We start from the raw sequence: 20,237 nt of genomic DNA on the forward strand, positions 1-20,237 counted from the left end.
AAATGCGGCAAAAGAATATCAGAAATTTTTTTAATTACAAATGAATATAATGATTGTAATTTGAGAGGAAAAAATATCAGTGCATCTTGATTCCTAAGAGGAGAAGCTTGGCAGTCGCAGGCTGATTTTCAAATTTAACTCGTGTCTTATTGAAGTGAATGATTTCATGCAAAAAGGAACCATGTACAATTGAATTTAATCAGAAGGAAGGATGTGCCCAGGATTTGCATGCAACATGTCTCCTTTCGATTTTATTTATTTTCTTATGGTATTCCTTTAAAGTATAAGTATGACCGAATACCCGTAGACTGGTATGATAATTTTTGATTGGAGAGCTAGTAAATAAATTATTAATTTTCGTTTTTCAAGAGTCTTTTTCACCGAGCAATGGAAAAGCCTGGAATCTCGGAAGCCATTTGGACGGAAGAATCTGTCAAACAACATTAACAGCTGTTGACAGCTAAATTTTGAGAACCAGTGTACCATCACATAGGATCCTTCTTTCTTCTTGTGATACATATTTTTTCCATGGGAAAGCGAGCAATATAACCTGATATTCCGGTATGGTAGCAAGTTCAAGTGTCTCTTGCCCTCTCTACGTAATTCGCATCCATTACCTGAATTTTTGAGCCAGAAAGATAAGAGCAGGCGCAATAAAAGTCTATTTCTGAATTTTTAATTCGAGAAGATTTCTCCTTCAGGAGCAATTATGGCAAGTTGATATTTTTTGAATTTTGCCTAGCTTTCGGTAATTGAGGGTTTTGGAGGACAAGGCACATGAGTGAAGATTTTGAAAGAATTGAGATATTCACGAACTCCACTAAAAGTAGTTCGAAAGCATATTCTGTGAAAAATTCACAACTAAAATCCAACTTTAAAGCATCTAAAAGTGAGTTCAAACTTCCTTTCCGCCACAAGGCTCCATGTAATTTTGAATCTTTAAACACGAATTTTGTGAAGTAGCAAAACCTGCCTTCATTCGCCTTGTCCTCCAAGCACCTCAATTAAGAATTACATCCAGGCTGTTCCTTCTAATTTTTTTTAATACGTTGAAATAACGAGTTGGTTGTTTTTCCTGTTCAAAGAAATTCATGGTTTTCATTTTACATTAAGTATGATGAGTTGAATAAATAGCCGAAGTGTTAGGTATTATTAGATATATTAGGTAGGTGTTAAGTAAAGGTATAGAAGTAAATATTTAATATTATTTATGTGCTGTACTTACACAACAGCACTTAAATATATTTAAATTAATAAATATAAAAAAGATACATAGTAAACATAAAGTAGGGGTATAGAAGAATATATTTAATAATATTTAATTGCTGTACTAATAAAACAGCAATATTTAAATAAATAACTATAAAAAAGATGTTTAATAAACATCAGCAAAGTAGAGGTATAGAAGGACATATTTTAGAATGCCCGATAAAAGGATTATTATAGTATACCAGTTCATGTGGCTTAAATACAACTTCTAAGATGTGTAAGCTAAAATCAAGCTATTGGACTTATATTTCAATTATAGACTATTTAATTCTTTTATCTAATCAACTATTTCCTCAATTTACATGAAGTGTTCAATGAGTGTGAATCAAGACCAATTTCACCTTTCTCTGGAGAGATGCTCTCAGAGCAATGAAACCAGTCAAGGCTGCAGTTCACAGGTGGTGAAGGTCGCCCTCAAGATTTTTTCCTCAGTGATTATTTTGATGGGGAGCAGGCAGCAATGGCTCTGTCACTAGTCTTCTTCCTGCTTCTCTCTTGAACTCAAGTTTCTGCTCAGTGCTCATGTCTTGTCAACTGCTCCTCTGCATCACTTTAAGTGAGCGACATGTGCGCACGACTGTTCCTGAGTGCCCTTCTTTTTGCGTCGTTTGTCGATCACGGTAAGATCTCAGCATTTTAATATCATGTAAATCATGGAGACAACTTATTCTTAGCATTGGCTGTTCCAAAAAAAAAAGAAGCTGACCTGTCAAATTCGGAGAGGAAACTTCTAAGAATTAAAAGAAAAACTGAAGGAAGAAAAACTAGAAACTAAGAAAACTGTCAAAATATCCTGTTACCTATTTGTAACATGTTGTGTTTATATTTCAGTTTCTCATGTTGCATATTTTGCAGTTTATTTTGTGTTGAGCATCTGTGTGAGACATGTTTAGACTTCAACAAAATTTTATTGCCAATATTTTTAATAACTTCTCAAAATAACATATTTTAACATAAGATAAGATAAGATATATTTTATTTGAACTGTAAAACGTAAAAGATAAAACAACATTATTCTGCCTGGCAAATTTCGATACCCAATTACTCTGCTGGATCAGACGTAATAAATACAAATGATAATAATACAAAAAAAAGTATTAAAATAAATAGGTACCGTGACATAAATTAAAACTAGAGTAAGACGCAATTATATTGAACATTAACTAAGTATAAAATTGGAAGAAAAAAAAAAGAAAAAAAACTAAATACTCAGACAAAACTCACTTTTTCAAGCCCCAACAAGTCAACTTCTTACACTTAGCATTGCTCGAAATTATGTTTTCAAGTTAGAACGTTCTAATTACTTTATAGCAAAGCTACAACTCTGATTTTGATTTGCAATTTTTCCAAGCATCTTTCCGTTTTTTGTCCCATTCAGGAGGCTGTGTAGGTATGGATGACGACTTAGATCACGATGACTTAGTTGGCCTCTCTTCGGAAGTGAATCCGCACTCCATGTTCTACCAGTCGCCAATCGACCTCGAGTCCAAAGAAGCTTATCCAATCGAACTCTCTCCACTCATGTTCAAAGGGCATTGGACGCTGGGCCACAAACCGTTGATAAAGAACAACGACGAAACAGGTGAATATCCTCTCTATTCTAATAACAGGGTGTCTAGCATCAGGAAAAACCGGAAAATATCAGGAATATTGGCTGATCAGGAAAAAAACCAGGAAAATCGGAAAAATCGGACATTTTATTAGGAACTTTCCTTACGCAAATCTCCTCAGTGGAGAAAGTCTTATTGCCTTTTGCTTACCGTGCCAGGAGTCGAGAAAAATCAGGAAAATATCAGGAATTTTCAAAATGAAAAAATCAGGAATTTTTTATAAAATATCAGGAAAATATCAGGATTTTTCAAAATTAAAAAATACTAGATACACTCGCTGGACGGGGTGAGGAAGGGGAGTAAGACGGTCCATGGGCTGAGGGAGGAAGGGGAGTTAAAAGTCCAACTTAGGTACGTAATTTCAATTTGCTCGTCCAAGTGATTTCAACGATTTCGCTGGCCGCGAAGCGGCCTCTGGGAGCGCGTAGCAGCCAGAAGGCGGAGCCCCCTAGTTTCTTTCATTCAGATTTGAGTGTGCCTGTTCAGGAGGAAAAACTTAGAAAAGCAATATGTATGGGGCCTCATTACTGTTTCGTAAGCAGCTCAGCACGAAAATGAAACGTCTCAAATGTCGATGACGATTGCAGCTGTGATTGTTTGAAATTTGAGGCCCTCGAAACATAGGTATGTGGTTTTAGAAAAAAGCAATCCAACGTCGGATTATACTCTGCTAGGAGGGACCAAAATTTCAGGCTCGTTTTAGAAACAACAAATGTGCTCCTATATTCACGTGCAACAGGTGCTTCTCCTTCTTTTCCGTCCTCCTCTACCCCTCCTTCTTACTCTTCATTTTGTCTTCGTTGTCCTCATTTTTTCTTCTTCTCTTTGTTTTTCTGTTTCCTCTTAAGAAAATGAAACTGAGATTAATCAGAGAATGAAAAATTTCCGGGGAAATCGGGGAAAAATCAGAGAGTCTGTTCTAGAAACTAGGAATCCCTTCTTCTATAGCTCGGAAACCATTTTATTTTTAAATTCTGCGGTAATTTTAAGAACCTATCGTCATTAATAATTATCGATGGTGTATTTCGGCAATCACGTAACTCGTTTGCGGTGTCTGAAAATCTCTGCCTCCGTGGTGTTTTCTTTAAAGAAGAACAAACTAACATCATTCTTTGGAAGATTTTACAGAATTTTCTTCGCACAGAGAAGAAATATTTTGCACTGTCCAACTTTCCTATCTTTGCGTTAAAGTCTCCGAGTCAGCGGGAAAGGAATTAAGCTCCCTCTTTTTTTTACGGATATGCAAGTTTACCCCTATGAAAATCGAAACAGTTTCTTTCGTATTTTATTTTTTTTTTGTGGTGGTAAATTTTTGTAATCCCTCGTAAGGGTCCATTTTCAAGGTTACACTGTTGAACTTTACTCAAGATGTGTTACAATTCAACGGCGTAAGTCCGCAATCACATATCTCGTTTGAAAATATCCGCCTCTATGTTATTTTTTTAAAGGGGAACAAATTGACATCATATTCCTTGAAGTTTTAGCAGAGTTTTCTTCGCACAGAGAAGAAAAATCACGGCAGCTTTAAAGAATTGCCGTTGAGTGGTTTTCCATTTAAAAAATTAACTACGACAGGAAGTCTGCAACGTCGCAAACCGAGTTATGTGATTGCCGACTTACACCGTCGTTGTTATTGCACTTAAACCTCCAGTATTGAAAGTATCCAGTATGTGAATATTCAAATCATCATTATAATAGAGAATCTTTCGTTGAGCAGATAATATAATTACGAGGAACGCTTTTGGAAATAAAAGTTGAAGCTGAAGAATCCTCTGAAAGGAGAAAAAAATTTGATGTCCATATTGAAACTCTCGAGAGTTATATCGATTTCCCCAAGAAAATTACGGCCATGTAGGAGAAAACTTCGATTCCTCACGAGGGAATGAGTTCCCAAAATCCCAAAATGGGAGAAAACTAGGGAATGAGCATAGTCAAGAATTCTAGACACCACGGCCCTGGTAAAAATTGGCGATAGGAGCTGCGTTTCAAAATACTATAAAAATTCTTATAGCCGGCTAAAGGAGGCGATAGAAAATCATATAGCTGGCTGTAGAAAGCGGAGAAAATCATAGAGCCGGGCTATACGAAGCGATAAAAAAGTATGAAGGCGGGCTATAGTTCCTATCGCCGGATTATACACCTTATCGCCATCTGCTATGAAAGGCTATAAGAAATTGTGTAGGAATTCGTGTGCTTTGAAAATCATTAAGTTTGATACGGAACCACCTTAATACTTACAAAACACACATTCTATTTTCCTTTAATACATATTTTTTTTTAATCAATTAAAATGAAAATAATCCATACAGAGCGTGCAAACATTTCAAAATCATGAGTTGAAAAACGCTGACTCCGCCAGATTAAATGTTAGAGCCTAACACAAAGCGGAGCGGCGACGCACTGGCGCCTACAAACCTAACAGGGATACTTCACGCATTGCGCAACGCGTTTCTCCCCGTTCGCCGTTTCTTGCGCGTTTCCCGTTTCGCCGCCCGCCCGCCGCGCTGCAGCGTGCCACGGCGCTTGAAGCAACTATTTCACACCAGAGGTATTGCACAGGTATCATACGAAATTGAAGGCGCGCTAACATACTAGGAATGTAAAGTCCATCAAAAGTACGGAGCTTTCCTCGCAAAATAAATCAAGATACTACGACCCAAAAAGAGAGCGGTAGTCCAAAAACTCACTAAGTCCTAGCATCCGTAATTGGTAACATTTAGTATACACTTTATCGCCTGGCTGTTGCTTAATCGCCATCGGCTATAAAAGGCTATAAGAAATTGTGTAGCCGGCTATAGAAGCTATTGGAATTCTTACAGCCGGCTGTAGGTCTATGGTATTTTGGAACACAGATTCTACTGTCAATTTTTACCAGGGGGGTTAGGGGAGGGGACCAATTTAGCGGGCTGATCATTGAAATTGATGGACAAAGTGATCGACAAAAAAGACTTAGGGAGCAAGGAGCGATTCTATTGGTTGAAACCGGTGGCTCTTATAGACTAAGGGAGTTAATGGTAGACTAACTACAGGATCTCTCGTAAGTTGCCGTTAGATAGTCTATTTCCGTGCCTCCTTTGTATATTGCAACCATCTATTTCTACCAATAGGATCCCTCCATATTCGTTTTGTCTACTTTATCCCTATCTTTGTCTATCAATTTCGACAATCAGCTCGCAGATGCTCAAGAGTGAACGCACACAATTTGGGTCCAAACTGTCCTTTTCTTCAGCTGGTCAGCGGTCTGATTTTTGAAAGTGATAGACAAAGCGTGAGACAAAGATGACATAAGGAATATGGAGCGATCCTACTGGTTGAAACGGTCAGGTAGTCTATTTCCGTACCTTCTTTGTCCATTGCAACCATCTATTTCCACCAATAGGATCCCTCTATCAGTGTTCGAAACTCACAGGCGCCAACGCGCCAAATGCGCCTAAGAAATCGGCCATCGCGCCTAAAAATTGAAGGCTCTGCGCCAACGTGGCCCCTAAAAATTGCCCCCTAAAAATCTGAATTTTCATATTAGGTGATTATTCGAAATTTTCAGGACTACAGGTGAAAGCTTTTTCTATTCTTCACGATTTCATCCTTTGTCCTTCTGTCTTCCCCAAGTTACAGCTACCTAGGTACTAGTTCAGTTACAAAAACATCTTGCGTCTAGCTTTTCACTACAAAAAGTCAAATTGGCCCCTAAAAAATCTTCAATGGCGCCTAAAAATCGGGCTTGATGCGCCACGTGACTTCTAAAACTTAAATGTGAGTTTCGAACACTGCCCTCCGTATTCGTTTTGTCTACTTTATCCATATCTTTGTCTATCAATTTCAACGATCAGCTCGCAGACGCTCAAGAGTGAACGCACACAATTTGGGCGGATCCCGCGGAGTGGTAGACGCCTGCGACGCGAATCGACAAATTAGCCGTGGTTCCCATTACTGTCGTTCGTGGTTCATTAGTCACAATCACTTTGAACTTGACTGCCGTTCCGCATCGGCCATTTCCATCCCAGCGTCTCTGATGTGCACGCTTCGTTACATGTTGGGAAGTAAATCTCGATGATTTTGTATCGATGCAAGTGGAAGAGATGAAGATGGGTGATCTGGGCGTGGTTGGGGAGATGGGGGGGCATCTTCAGAATTAAAAAGTTAAAACATAATGGTTAAGTGCACCATGTCAGAATTTCAACTCTTCTAGAAAAGGGATTTCGGCATCATGTCAGAATCAGGGCTTTGAAATATCAGGGTTGAATCGAGGTTGAGGCACTATGTCAGAATTGGACCGCGTTAAACAGAAAAGAACCAAGCTACATCAGCTACTGCCAAATTTAATAAAGAAATTTAATTTTTCCATAAAAACGGTTGTGCGAATTTTCGTGCAAATTTCAGTGAATTTTCTCCTTAGTGCGAGGCGAATTCCTTAAAATTTTCAAAGGAATCCGCACAAACGTTCTCTCGTAAAAGATTAAATTGCCCCCTTAAAGGCCATAGCTGATGTGGCTTGGTTCCTTTCTGTTAAACGCAGTCCTATTGTGCCTTTGAACATGGGTGTTCTGGCATCATGGCAAAATGGACCACTAGACTAGGTACGAATTTCAGCATTCTGATACATGTTTCTCAACCAAAATTTCACGTAAAATACGATGCGCATAGCAAAAGTTACCGAAATCAACTCCTTACGAAGATATTTAATGATTCATGATGCGTGAATTCAAACCGCCCGCTCATGAAAACTCAATGCTCTACGTGTTTCACATCGCGCGCTAAACTTTCATCATGATAGTCTCTGCAATATAAAAATCTGGAAACCTCAATCTTGACGGTTTGGCTCAGCTATAGCAAATTTCTTATGGTTTTAACAACATATAATGGGAAATGAACATTGCTCGATGGAGAAGCTTGCTGAAACCGTTGTAGTGGGCGATTTGACTCGAGTAGAGCTTTGAGTTTCTTGTGAGCGGGCAGTTCAAATTCCTCGTGACCAATGTGAAATAAAAACGTTGAAATCTTCGTTAGGAGTTAGTTTCAGTAATATTCGTTGCGCTGATCGTGTTCTACGTGAAATTTTGGTTGAGAAACATGTATCAGATTGCTTAAATTCGTACCTTGTCTAGTGGTCCATTATTAGTTTGAACACGAGGGTAAAAAAATGTTCTTCGAACCGTTTCGGCATCTGTTACAGGGTTGTCACACTCAGTGAATACCGGGAACGCCGGGTAATGTCAGGGAAAAATTATCAAGTCACCTATTTTTGCTTTTTAGAATGGGTTATTTAACGTTTCGAACGAAATATTTTGCGTGAAAACTATTTCTAATAATGGCTTTTTACCATTTAGCATACCTTCAATTGTAAGGGAATTTCACCAACTTGTGTCAGGGAAATCAGGGAAATGTCACGGAATTTCATTTCCTGAATTCTGTGGCAACCCTGCAGTTAGCACTCGGCTAACAAAAGATAATTAACAATAAAGGAATTAACTCAAAACGTGTGCGGGAAACACGAGGACCAAAGCGAAGGAAAAATAAGTCCGAGTCCAAGGCCAATCGCGAGAATGTATCGAGATTAAAGCACACAGATTCACAAAATCAGAGATCACAATGAGAGACACACTATTCAGAACTTTAGCATTAGATGGGAAGAGGCCGAGAAACGAGGAGATGCAGGCCTGCGGCCCGATTATTGAAATTGATAGACAAAGCTATAGACAAAGAAGACAAAAGGGATATGTAGGGATCGGATCCTATTGGTGGAAGCGGGTGGTTGCAATGGACAAAGGAGGCAGGTAATAGAATATCGAACGGCAACCCACGGGAGATCCGACAATTAGTCCATCATTTTCTCCCTTAGTCTATAAGAGCCACCCGTTTCAACCAATAGGATCGCTCATTACTCTCTGTGTCTTCTTTGTCTATCAATTTCAATAATCAGCTCGCAGGGTCTAAGCGGTGGAAAAAGACCGTTTTGCGAGGGACGTAAGTCGCGGGTCAGAAAGATGGAATAAGACCTAATTTTTTTGGCAGCGCACGCTTTTATAGACTTGCTGACGTCATAGATGGGGCGACAACAAGCCTACGCGTGATTGGCTGGCTAATCTATGTAGCTATCAGCTGCAAGTCTAGTAATTCAATTTTAGGGTTAATAAATGAGATGGTTGGAGGATAAGAGGAAGAAGATGAAATTCGGAAGAAAAAAGGATGAATCCAGCCAACCTTACCGAATGAAAAATATTATACAGGGTGATCCAAAAGTCCCTTCCACCCCCTCTAACTTTTTACCTAATTGAGGTAAAGATTTGAAACTTGGGGAATAATCCTAGGCCAAAGGGAGCTACTTTCTGGCCCCCTAAAATTTTCAGGGGGACGCCCCTTGGGGTGGGGCAATGACCCCCAACTTTTCATTTTCAAATGGGAAGACCCCCTTTGTGAAAGCTCTTGGATCACCCTGTAGTGTTTTTACGAAAAAATATGAGAAAGTGTTGAAATCCCCCAGTGGGTGAAGATTGCGACCTCGCAATCGAAAAATAAAAAAAAGATTAGAATAAAATAGGTTGAGTTGATACGGGAGAGGAGAACGCGGGAGAGTGGAAAGAAATAAACGCTGTCTCTTTACGTCAACATTTTCCTTCGATGTAAGTCTCTTTTTCACGTGAGAAAATTTACGCGCATTAGCTTCTGCTCCTTGTTTTCATTTAATTTTCGACAGACTCTTTATTCGAATATTTTTATCTGCTCTTTGCATGAACCGTTTGTTCAGTTTTACCCCCGGTCATTCTTTAAACTTGTCATCTCTCCTCTGTCTCTACAGTTCCTTTCAAATCTAATGCTGTATCATCGTTTCTAATCTCGCCAAACGTAGTGCGGCAGCCTGCCGGTAAATGCAAGACGCAGAAGAGCGCCTACAAGAGTGCAGGAATACTTCACGCATTGCGCCTTATACAGTGCGGCTGCTGCGCTGCGCTGGTCGGCACGAGACGCATATTAGCGCCTACAAGAGTGCAAGAATACCTCACGCATTGCGCCATACACGGCGCGGCTGCTGCGCTGCGCTGGTCGGCACGAGACTCATATTAGCGCCTACAAGAGTGCAAGAATACCTCACGCATTGCGCCATACACGGCGCGGCTGCTGCGCTGCGCTGGTCGGCACGAGACGCATATTAGCGCCTACAAGAGTGCAAGAATACCTCACGCATTGCGCCAAACACAGTGCGGCTGCTGCGCTGCGCTGGTCGGCACGAGACTCATATTAGCGCCTACAAGAGTGCAAGAATACCTCACGCATTGCGCCATACACGGCGCGGCTGCTGCGCTGCGCTGGTCGGCACGAGACGCATATTAGCGCCTACAAGAGTGCAAGAATACCTCACGCATTGCGCCATACACGGCGCGGCTGCTGCGCTGCGCTGGTCGGCACGAGACGCATATTAGCGCCTACAAGAGTGCAAGAATACCTCACGCATTGCGCCAAACACAGTGCGGCTGCTGCGCTGCGCTGGTCGGCACGAGACTCATATTAGCGCCTACAAGAGTGCAAGAATACCTCACGCATTGCGCCATACACGGCGCGGCTGCTGCGCTGCGCTGGTCGGCACGAGACGCATATTAGCGCCTACAAGAGTGCAGGAATACTTCACGCATTGCGCCTTATACAGTGCGGCTGCTGCGCTGCGCTGGTCGGCACGAGACGCATATTAGCGCCTACAAGAGTGCAAGAATACCTCACGCATTGCGCCATACACGGCGCGGCTGCTGCGCTGCGCTGGTCGGCACGAGACTCATATTAGCGCCTACAAGAGTGCAAGAATACCTCACGCATTGCGCCATACACGGCGCGGCTGCTGCGCTGCGCTGGTCGGCACGAGACGCATATTAGCGCCTACAAGAGTGCAAGAATACCTCACGCATTGCGCCAAACACAGTGCGGCTGCTGCGCTGCGCTGGTCGGCACGAGACTCATATTAGCGCCTACAAGAGTGCAAGAATACCTCACGCATTGCGCCATACACGGCGCGGCTGCTGCGCTGCGCTGGTCGGCACGAGACGCATATTAGCGCCTACAAGAGTGCAAGAATACCTCACGCATTGCGCCAAACACAGTGCGGCTGCTGCGCTGCGCTGGTCGGCACGAGACTCATATTAGCGCCTACAAGAGTGCAAGAATACCTCACGCATTGCGCCATACACGGCGCGGCTGCTGCGCTGCGCTGGTCGGCACGAGACGCATATTAGCGCCTACAAGAGTGCAAGAATACCTCACGCATTGCGCCAAACACAGTGCGGCTGCTGCGCTGCGCTGGTCGGCACGAGACTCATATTAGCGCCTACAAGAGTGCAAGAATACCTCACGCATTGCGCCATACACGGCGCGGCTGCTGCGCTGCGCTGGTCGGCACGAGACGCATATTAGCGCCTACAAGAGTGCAAGAATACCTCACGCATTGCGCCATACACGGCGCGGCTGCTGCGCTGCGCTGGTCGGCACGAGACGCATATTAGCGCCTACAAGAGTGCAAGAATACCTCACGCATTGCGCCATACACGGCGCGGCTGCTGCGCTGCGCTGGTCGGCACGAGACTCATATTAGCGCCTACAAGAGTGCAAGAATACCTCACGCATTGCGCCATACACGGCGCGGCTGCTGCGCTGCGCTGGTCGGCACGAGACGCATATTAGCGCCTACAAGAGTGCAAGAATACCTCACGCATTGCGCCAAACACGGCGCGGCTGCTGCGCTGCGCTGGTCGGCACGAGACGCATATTAGCGCCTACAAGAGTGCAAGAATACCTCACGCATTGCGCCAAACACAGTGCGGCTGCTGCGCTGCGCTGGTCGGCACGAGACTCATATTAGCGCCTACAAGAGTGCAAGAATACCTCACGCATTGCGCCATACACGGCGCGGCTGCTGCGCTGCGCTGGTCGGCACGAGACGCATATTAGCGCCTACAAGAGTGCAAGAATACCTCACGCATTGCGCCAAACACAGTGCGGCGAATTTTCTATTCTCTACCTAAATTTTCAAAAATTTGTAAATATTCTTGCGTGAACTTCGCTGTGTGCGGTCGCGATTATGTGACCAGCACATCTGACCCATTACCAATGCAGTTTTGTATGATTTGAAGTGGATATCATTGTGCAAATAAACCCTGCCCTCCGTTTGATTCTAGTGGAGATCGGTGAAGCCTCGAGTGCCAAATACCACGCGTCTTTGCGAGGTGGTCCACTTCACGGGACGTACAAATTTTCCCAAGCTCATTTCCACTGGGGCAATCGCAGCAGCCACGGGAGTGAGCACACCATTAATGGCCACCAGTGAGTCTGTATTCTCTGCAACCGCTTGTCAATTTCAATTTCCTCTTTCTTCAGCGCTTGAATGGAACACTATAGAGTACCTGTATACGGGAGAGTACCCAAGTAGCAGTGATCGCGATAAATAGCGATTTTATCGGTTGATTATCGCGATTATATCGGTGGCAATTTATCGCAATATTATCAAATAAAAAATTGCGATTTATGGCGATTAAATCGCTATGCATCGCAATTTTTTGTTTGACAAAATCGCGATCAATTTTCGTCGATAAAATCAAGATTAAATCGCCGTATATCGCGATTTTTGTTGCGATAATATCGCGATAAATTGCCGGGCGATAAAATCGCTAAGATCATCAACATCTGAGCGATTATCTTCGATCTTGTTGCAATAAAATCGCGATTTTATCGCCCGGCAATTTATCGCGATATTATCGCAACAAAAATCGCGATATATGACGATTTAATCTCGATTTGGCGATTTTTATGGCGATTTGTTGCGATTTTGTCGGCGATAAAATCGCTAAGATCATCAACATTTGAGCGATTATCTTCGATCTTGTTGCAATAAAATCGCGATTTTTCCGTTGAAAAATGCTACTTGGGTATTGCCATCTCTGTGCCGCTCTCTGATTATGGTTCATCAATTTTAGGTTATCGTGGAGCTCCAAACTTGGACCAATGTAAACAAACCCGACCCAGCGGAATACGTATTGTCGGCTGAGAAAGGAATGACAATCACACTCAAAGCTTAATTTTCGGCAAAAATTTTCATTGGAAGTCGATCCGAACTCAATTCGGAGGTTGATCATAAAAAAATTTCTATCATATCCAAAATCACGTCTAGAACTTTGTCGCCATCTTGTTTCTTTACATTGGGCCAAACCACCAAGCTAGGCTCGGAGGGGCTGGGGCTTGTTTACATTGGTCCAACTTTGGGGCTCCATGATAGCCAACCAATCAGATAGTGATTAGTGGTACACTTTTTCTGTAGTAAAAGGATTGAGATGGCAATACTCTCCTGTATACAGATACTCTATACCACTAGACAAGGTACGAATTTAAGCATTCTGATACATTTTTCCTAACTAGAATTTCAATCAGTACACGATTCATGCATCGAAAATTACTGAAATCAACTTCTAACCAAGATATAGACGTTTTTATTTTACATTGGTCATGAGAATTTTGAATTGCCGGTCACAAAAAACGCAATTCTCCACGTGAGTCAAATCGCGCCTCACAACAGTTTTGGCTGGCTTCTCAATCAAGCATTGTTCCTTCCCCACCCGTTATCGTTTAAACTGTAAACAAGTTGCTACAGCTGAGCCAAAGCGTCAAGATTGAGGTTGCCAGACTTTCATATTGCAGAGATTGTCATGGTAAAGTTCTGTGTGCGATTTAATTCACGTAGACTATTGTGTTTTCATGAGCGGGAGGTTTGAATTCACGCGTTAAGAAACATTAAATATCTTAATTAGGCGAGTCTATTTCAGTTATTTTCGTTGCGCAAATCTTGTTCTACTCGACATTTTGGTGAGGAAACATGTATCAGAATGCTTAACTCTGTACCTTGTCCAGTGGTCCATTTGCTGTTTTGGTCTCGGAATCGTGTGTTATCATGTGAAGACTAGGAGGTATTTTTTAATTCTTGAGCCTGCACAATTTTCTTTCCTTTGCGTATTTCCACTCCATTTCCATTCTATTCAACCTTTTGGCCAAAGTATTGCGAGCGCCATGCGACGTGTCAAAATGTTCGCCGTAATTTCCTTTATTCAGAGAAATTGCTGGTTGAATCTGAATTTTATCGGCAGCACAAAGAAAATTCAGGGAAATTTTCGGACAGCTTCGAATAATTTCTCTGTAAAAAGTAAAATGGCAGCGGAAACTTTGAAACGTCGCATATATGGCGCTTGTGATACTTTCGCCGGAAGGTGACCAATGGTTGAACGTATGGGCTAAATTTTGCTGCTTGGAACTACCATCTCTGACTTTTCAACAATGAAGTACGTTCCACTAGTTTCCTCATGTAGCAGGCAAATTATTAAAATTGTTCGACGAGGTGATAGACAAAGAAGACAAAGGGAAAAGAAAAGATTCTATTGATTGAAACGGATGAGTGTACTAACTGTGGACAAACAATGTGGGATGAAATGATGGGCTTACTATATGGGGTCTCGCTTGGGTTGTTGTTTGGTAGTTAGTCTATTACTGACTTCCCCTAGCTGTCCATTGCAACCACTCGATTCCACTAATAGGATCGCTCCATTTTCAATTTGTCTCCTTCGTCTATTGCTTTGTCTATCCATTCCAATAATCAGTCCGTAGTTAGGCGTTTTTATGGGCAAGAAAGAATCTGTATTAAGACTTCCTTCAAAACTCTCGATTTATCTCCAAGTTATTTGTATCCAGCAAATTACCAAGCTAGTTTTGTTTTTCTTCTTCAGATATTCCATGGAGGTACATTTTGTTCATCATCACAGCAAGTACAAAAATATTAAAGAAGCTCGTGGAAAAGTGGACGGACTATGCGTTGTGGCATTTTTTCTAAAGGTAACAGAATCAGTGCTTGTTAGAATTTAAATATTTTACACTTAAGTTATCGACATTTTGACTTAACCTACCCAATTTCTGGGACACGAGGCTTATTGTTAGCATTTTCTTATAAATTTGATTACCTAAGTCTAGTCCCAGGAATGCATTTCGAGGGATCCATTTTCGTGACATAAACTTGCAGACAAATTAAAAGTAGAGCATCTCAGTGTTTTCCAATGATCTTCCACATAGTCAGAAAATCGACGGCGTAAGTCTGCAATAACATATCTCGTTTGCGGTGTCCGAAAATCTCCGCCTTCGTGTTATTTGTTTAAAGGAGAACAAATTGACACCATTCCTTGAAGTTTTTACAGAATGCTCTTCGCTCCGAGAAGAAAAATCACGGCAGTTTTAAAGAATTGCCGTTGAGTAGTTTTCCGATTAAAAAATGAAGTATGACAGGAAAATTGCGACGTCGCAAACCGAGTTATGTGATTGCCGACTTAGTGATCATTGAATGGAGAGGAGACCCTCATATCTTGGAGATAAAAAGTAGGGTGTTTGGTAAAGAAACGTGTATCAGAAGGCTTAACTTTGTACCTTCTCTAGTGGTCCATTGGGTTGATTCCAGTCAAATCTTTCCAGCCTACGCAGTTAATCTTAACTTGGAAGCTTTTGCTCAATGCTTTGCAGGTGACGGAAAAAAACCCTCGCACAAATAATCGCTTCAACCTGATCGTCCACCATCTAACCAAACTTCGATCAGCTAAGTCGGAGGAAGCCGCCGAGCCTAACATTCTGACGTGCCTTAAGCCAATAGCGACCCCTGGCGACTACTTCTTCTACTACGGCTCCCTCACGACCAAACCCTATAGTGAAAATGTTCTGTGGATTGTCTATCCAAAATGGGCCTCCGTCACGGAATCTCAGGTCAGTTCTTGTGCTTGCCACTTTTCGCAGGAAGTCTGGCAGCTGCGCAATCAAAAGCGTGGCAGATAGATGCCAAGCAATCCTGACAGTAGCAAATAATTGCTTGCACGGAAAAAATGAAATTGCTGATTTAACAATTAAATTGCTAAAAAAAGCGACTGCAATATCTCAACGTGGATTTCACAACACAAAAATGCTAATTTCACCACCCCGTGGTTAAATTAGCTTACAGTATGTAGTGGTTAAAGTAGTATTTTTGTGTTGTGAAATCTACGTTGAAATATTGCAGTCACTTTTTTTTTTTTAGCAATTTAATTGTTAAATCAGCAATTTGATTATTTCCGTGTTATTTTTCTTTGGAGTACTAAAATATCTCAGATCAAAAACTGGAAATGAGTATTTTTGACTCCAACATTGGTTTTTTTTTGCCGGGTCTCAGAGTTCAAGTTCTCACTCTATGGTCCACCAGAACCTCCCAGGAACTTGCCTCATTGTAAACTTCGTAAGACAAATGTACTTGAACTCAGCATTTTTAGCTCAGTTAAATCAATTTTAACTTTTAATGAGCTGCAAGACTCATCATAATTCTTATTTTTTAAACGCCTCTCTCCGAAAATCCTTTAGAATTCAGTCAGAAGAATGTTCCGTAGTAAATTTATGTTGCAGTCTTATTATAAGCAAAAAACTTCAATCGACCAGGTCTAACGTTAACTGTAAAGGCTAATGATTAATTTAATTCTTTCTTAAATCCTCAGTCTGTTTACCCCAGTTCTCTATGGAATGTTTGCAAGGAAACAAGAATTGCATTAATTTTATTCCGGTAATCTAGAATTGCGCGAATAGAAATCTTAACATCTGCGACAGGAATACGCGAATTTAAAATGAAGTTAATTTCAGGTAGAAGTTTGGCAAAACAGGAAACAGTTGGGAAATAAACGCATTTTTATGTTAACGTTAGTTTAGGTTAGTTTGTTTACAAGTCATCGATGTCTTGCCTTCTGATGATAAATGAAGTGAAAAAATTGAATAATTGTCGTGGGTATCAAGAGCTTTTTAACTTTTCTCGGAAAAATATTTAATCGGGAGAAACGAGACTACGTTGGAATACTCATACGGTGTCGGAACATAGCATGGGCCTTTTAAGCTCTATTATTCAATGTCGCGATTATTCTAACGCGAGTTCGAATAATCACGTCAAACACACTGCGGCCGGCGTTCACCGTAGCGCCTGCAAGACTGTCGGAATACTTCACGCATTGCGCCAAATGCAGTGCATCGGTCAGTTGGCGCGAAACGCACGTTACCGCTACCGCCGACAAGACTATATAAATGATATAGAACTGCGAGTCATCATTCTTACCCATCTGCTCCAGTTTTTACCATAATTACAGGGAAAATATGTATCTTCATTGTAACGATTCAGAAACTCGGATGATTTTCAATTTTTTTTTGGTTACTTTAAAATAAAATAGAGCGAACGAAGGCATCGCGTCGATTTTGATACTTTTATTTGAGATTATTTAGGTAAATTCGCGGAAACTTTTCAGAAAAACTGTGTGTAGCTTATTAAAAACATTCTCTAAAAATAAAACATAAAAGTGGTGCATTACGTTGCAATCAGAGATAATGGAGAAGTGTGAGGAATTTGCGATTTGACTGTTGATTCTTATGTAAAAGTTCGCGAGAAACACGATGGTGCCACTGGTTTTCTCTGAAATCATCTCTCAAGCTCGAAAAAAGCTTTCAAAGTGAGGCAAAAATGGAAGGGATATCCCGCCCTACCCTGAGAGTCCACCCCTACATCAAAACAAACTCTCCATGCAAAGATAGGGAGCAAATACATTAGCAGGGTTACCGTGTTTTCAGTTTTGGAGTCCCGAAATAAAGTGGCAACCCTGCTAATGTATTTGCTCCCTATCTTTGCATGGAGAGTTTGTTTTGATGTAGAGGTGGACTCTCAGGGTAGGGCAGGATATCCCTTCCATTTTTGCCTCACTTTGAAAGCTTTTTTCGAGCTTGGGAGATGATTTCAGAGAAAACCAGCGGCACCATCGTGTTCCTCGCGAACTTTTACATACGAATCAATGGTCAAATCGCAAATCCCTCATACATATGCAACATCTCCATTATACGATTCCTTTCGAGTGCACCCGTCGGGTTTTGAATCCATTCATCTCTCATAAAGCTTGAACATGTCTGTTCTACGATTTTTTCCGTGTGGTCTTTTTCGGCGGTTGGCGGCCGCGTAGCGGCCACAGGCCCCTAGTTCACTTTTTAAATGTCTATGGAAGCTCTCCGGGCCATTCGTGCTGCAAGGGCTATCCATCGAAGAGAGACATGCCTATAAGTGAGGGGGGAATGAACAGTCTTTTACGATGTAGTTATCTACCACAAACTACCAAGGTTGCCAGATTAACGCTTCCTCGTTGATTATTTATTTTTTTATATTCATAATATTCGCGCAAACATGCAAGTTTTCAGTACCAGAAAAATTCGCGAAATCTTATGCATCTCTGAAAAGGTAAAAAAGGGGGCATTCGCGCAATCCTATCGTAGCCTTTCATTCATACTTTTTCCAGTGGTCGTTGAATGTATTTTTGGAGCAAGTACAGTGGCGTGGCGTGCATTGCCATACATTGATTGACGTGTCATTCAAACCTATGGAAAAGGATCGATAAACAGGGTGTTCGCAGCGAACACCTTAATAATCGATCTTTTACCATACGTTCAAATGGAGGAATATCGATAATCGATCATCGATCATTCACGCCACGCCACTGGAGCAAGAGCTGTGTGCCAGTAACAAAGTAAAAAAGACACAAAAATGCATGATATAACGCCACTAAAACCGATCTCTTCCTCTTTTTAAACCACTGAAATTTCTCTGTGCTTTCAGGTGGACGAATTTCGCCATATACGGGGCGCAGGTAATAAAGTGATTAAATCAAACTATCGAGGAACTCAGGACTTAAATGGTAGAACTGTCTATTGGGTCACAGCGACTAGCGATGAATACAGTTACTAATATTTTCTGCGAGGGCTGGACAGAAGCATCATAAAGACAACTTTAGTCAATGAAAAGCTAAAACTCAGCTTAGTTTACACTCTACGTTCCCTTGTTTTTAAAAATTACTCATCATGAACATTTTTGCTTTGGGGTGGCTCAAATCAATCTTACAATGAAGGAACCTATCTCAGAATTTTCCCGGTGCTTTTTCTTTAAAATCAGTTGTTGCAGACATCTAATCTCAGGGAAGAAATTAATTGAATTCGTTCCTTTTTGTGGAAGTGTTACTCGTCCTGCATGAAAAGATGGAAAAGCTTTCCTAACACTTTATCGCTTTACAGAATTAAGTAAGACAAATTATTACTTTAAGTCGTTTGAAAATTTCACCAAGTTTTCTTTGTACTGCCAATGAAAATCAACGAATTCGTATCGCAAGTTTGCCGTGGTATATCGAGTTCTAAAACGTAGATTACAAGACAAATGTGATAGCTAACATTAAATTAAAAATTAATTTATTCGTTTTGTTGTAAATTCATGTAAATACAAGATTACTTATTTATTGAGATTGTTATATTTTGAAACGCTCCTGTTCCTCTTCGGTTTTCTGATCTTTTCTGTTTTTTCTTCTGTCTTTTGTTTTTGTTTTGTTTTTACAACAATCCTCAGTGTACCGAAGGTGTCATTGTATTATGTGGTTTGGCTGATGCATGAAGTCATTCGTCATTCTTGTTTGGTAGTATCAACCCAAACTAATCTAACCTAATGGTAACATTTAATGTACGGTTCAACTCAAGTAGATTTTAGTTTTTTCCTCTTATTTTTTTCATAAGCGGGAAGTTTGAATCTACGCATAGGAAACGTTATACCTATCTTGGTCAGGAGTTACTGGCAATAAGTTTCTTTGCACGAATCTTATTCCTCTCGCGACCAGTCGCATGCGCTCCCTTATTTATAGCACGTTTTTAACTTCCTCACATCAAATGTAAACCAAAATCTATAGGCGACGAGAAGTCCTTGGAAAATTTCCTTGCTCCACATGGCCATTCGATACGATGTCAAATAGGCATGGATCGAAAGTCCTTTCTCAACCAGTCGCATGTGGTCTCTTATGTAGAGCACGTTTTCAATTTTCTCGGATTAAATTTAAAAACAAATTCCAAAGGCTTCGAAATATCCTTGGATAAAGTAATTCAAAATTCCATGCTCCTGATGGTCAAAATTACCGTCAACTATCAACAGCGCATTTATGACGTATTTTGACTTCGGATTAGGTATGCAATGTGGTATCACGCGAAAAGGTAGGAAAATCTTAGCTTACCGCGTGTCTCAAATTTGTGACGTCTATGAATGTAGGCATCATGCTCGCATCGTGAAATTCAGAAGATATGGTGTCACGCGCAATGAAGGAAAATCTTAGGCTTTCACCTGTCTCAAATTACTGACGTTTATGAATGTAGACATTATGCTCACATCGTAAAATGTGTAAATGAAGCCTGCAACCTGCAACTATTCGGACTCTGTAGGAATGCGATATGGTATCACGCGGAAATGAAGGACAATCTAAGCTTTTAATTTTTCTCAAATTA

At 41.1% G+C, this 20,237-nt stretch overlaps 1 protein-coding gene across 1 annotated transcript; it reads left to right on the forward strand.

Annotated features, from left to right (window-relative positions):
- Positions 1 to 16: 16 nt before the first annotated feature.
- On the forward strand, positions 17 to 19,210 carry LOC109037027 (carbonic anhydrase 1). The gene is made up of 6 exons (XM_072303895.1): positions 17 to 1,889; positions 2,648 to 2,851; positions 12,038 to 12,182; positions 14,627 to 14,732; positions 15,408 to 15,644; positions 18,541 to 19,210. The coding sequence occupies exons 1-6, from the start codon at positions 1,835 to 1,837 to the stop codon at positions 18,667 to 18,669; spliced, it is 876 nt and encodes a 291-aa protein (XP_072159996.1). The 5' UTR covers positions 17 to 1,834; the 3' UTR covers positions 18,670 to 19,210.
- The last annotated feature ends 1,027 nt before the right edge of the window (positions 19,211 to 20,237 follow it).

This window comes from Bemisia tabaci, chromosome 9, assembly GCF_918797505.1.
Source record: "Bemisia tabaci chromosome 9, PGI_BMITA_v3".
Classification (NCBI taxonomy): domain Eukaryota; kingdom Metazoa; phylum Arthropoda; class Insecta; order Hemiptera; family Aleyrodidae; genus Bemisia; species Bemisia tabaci.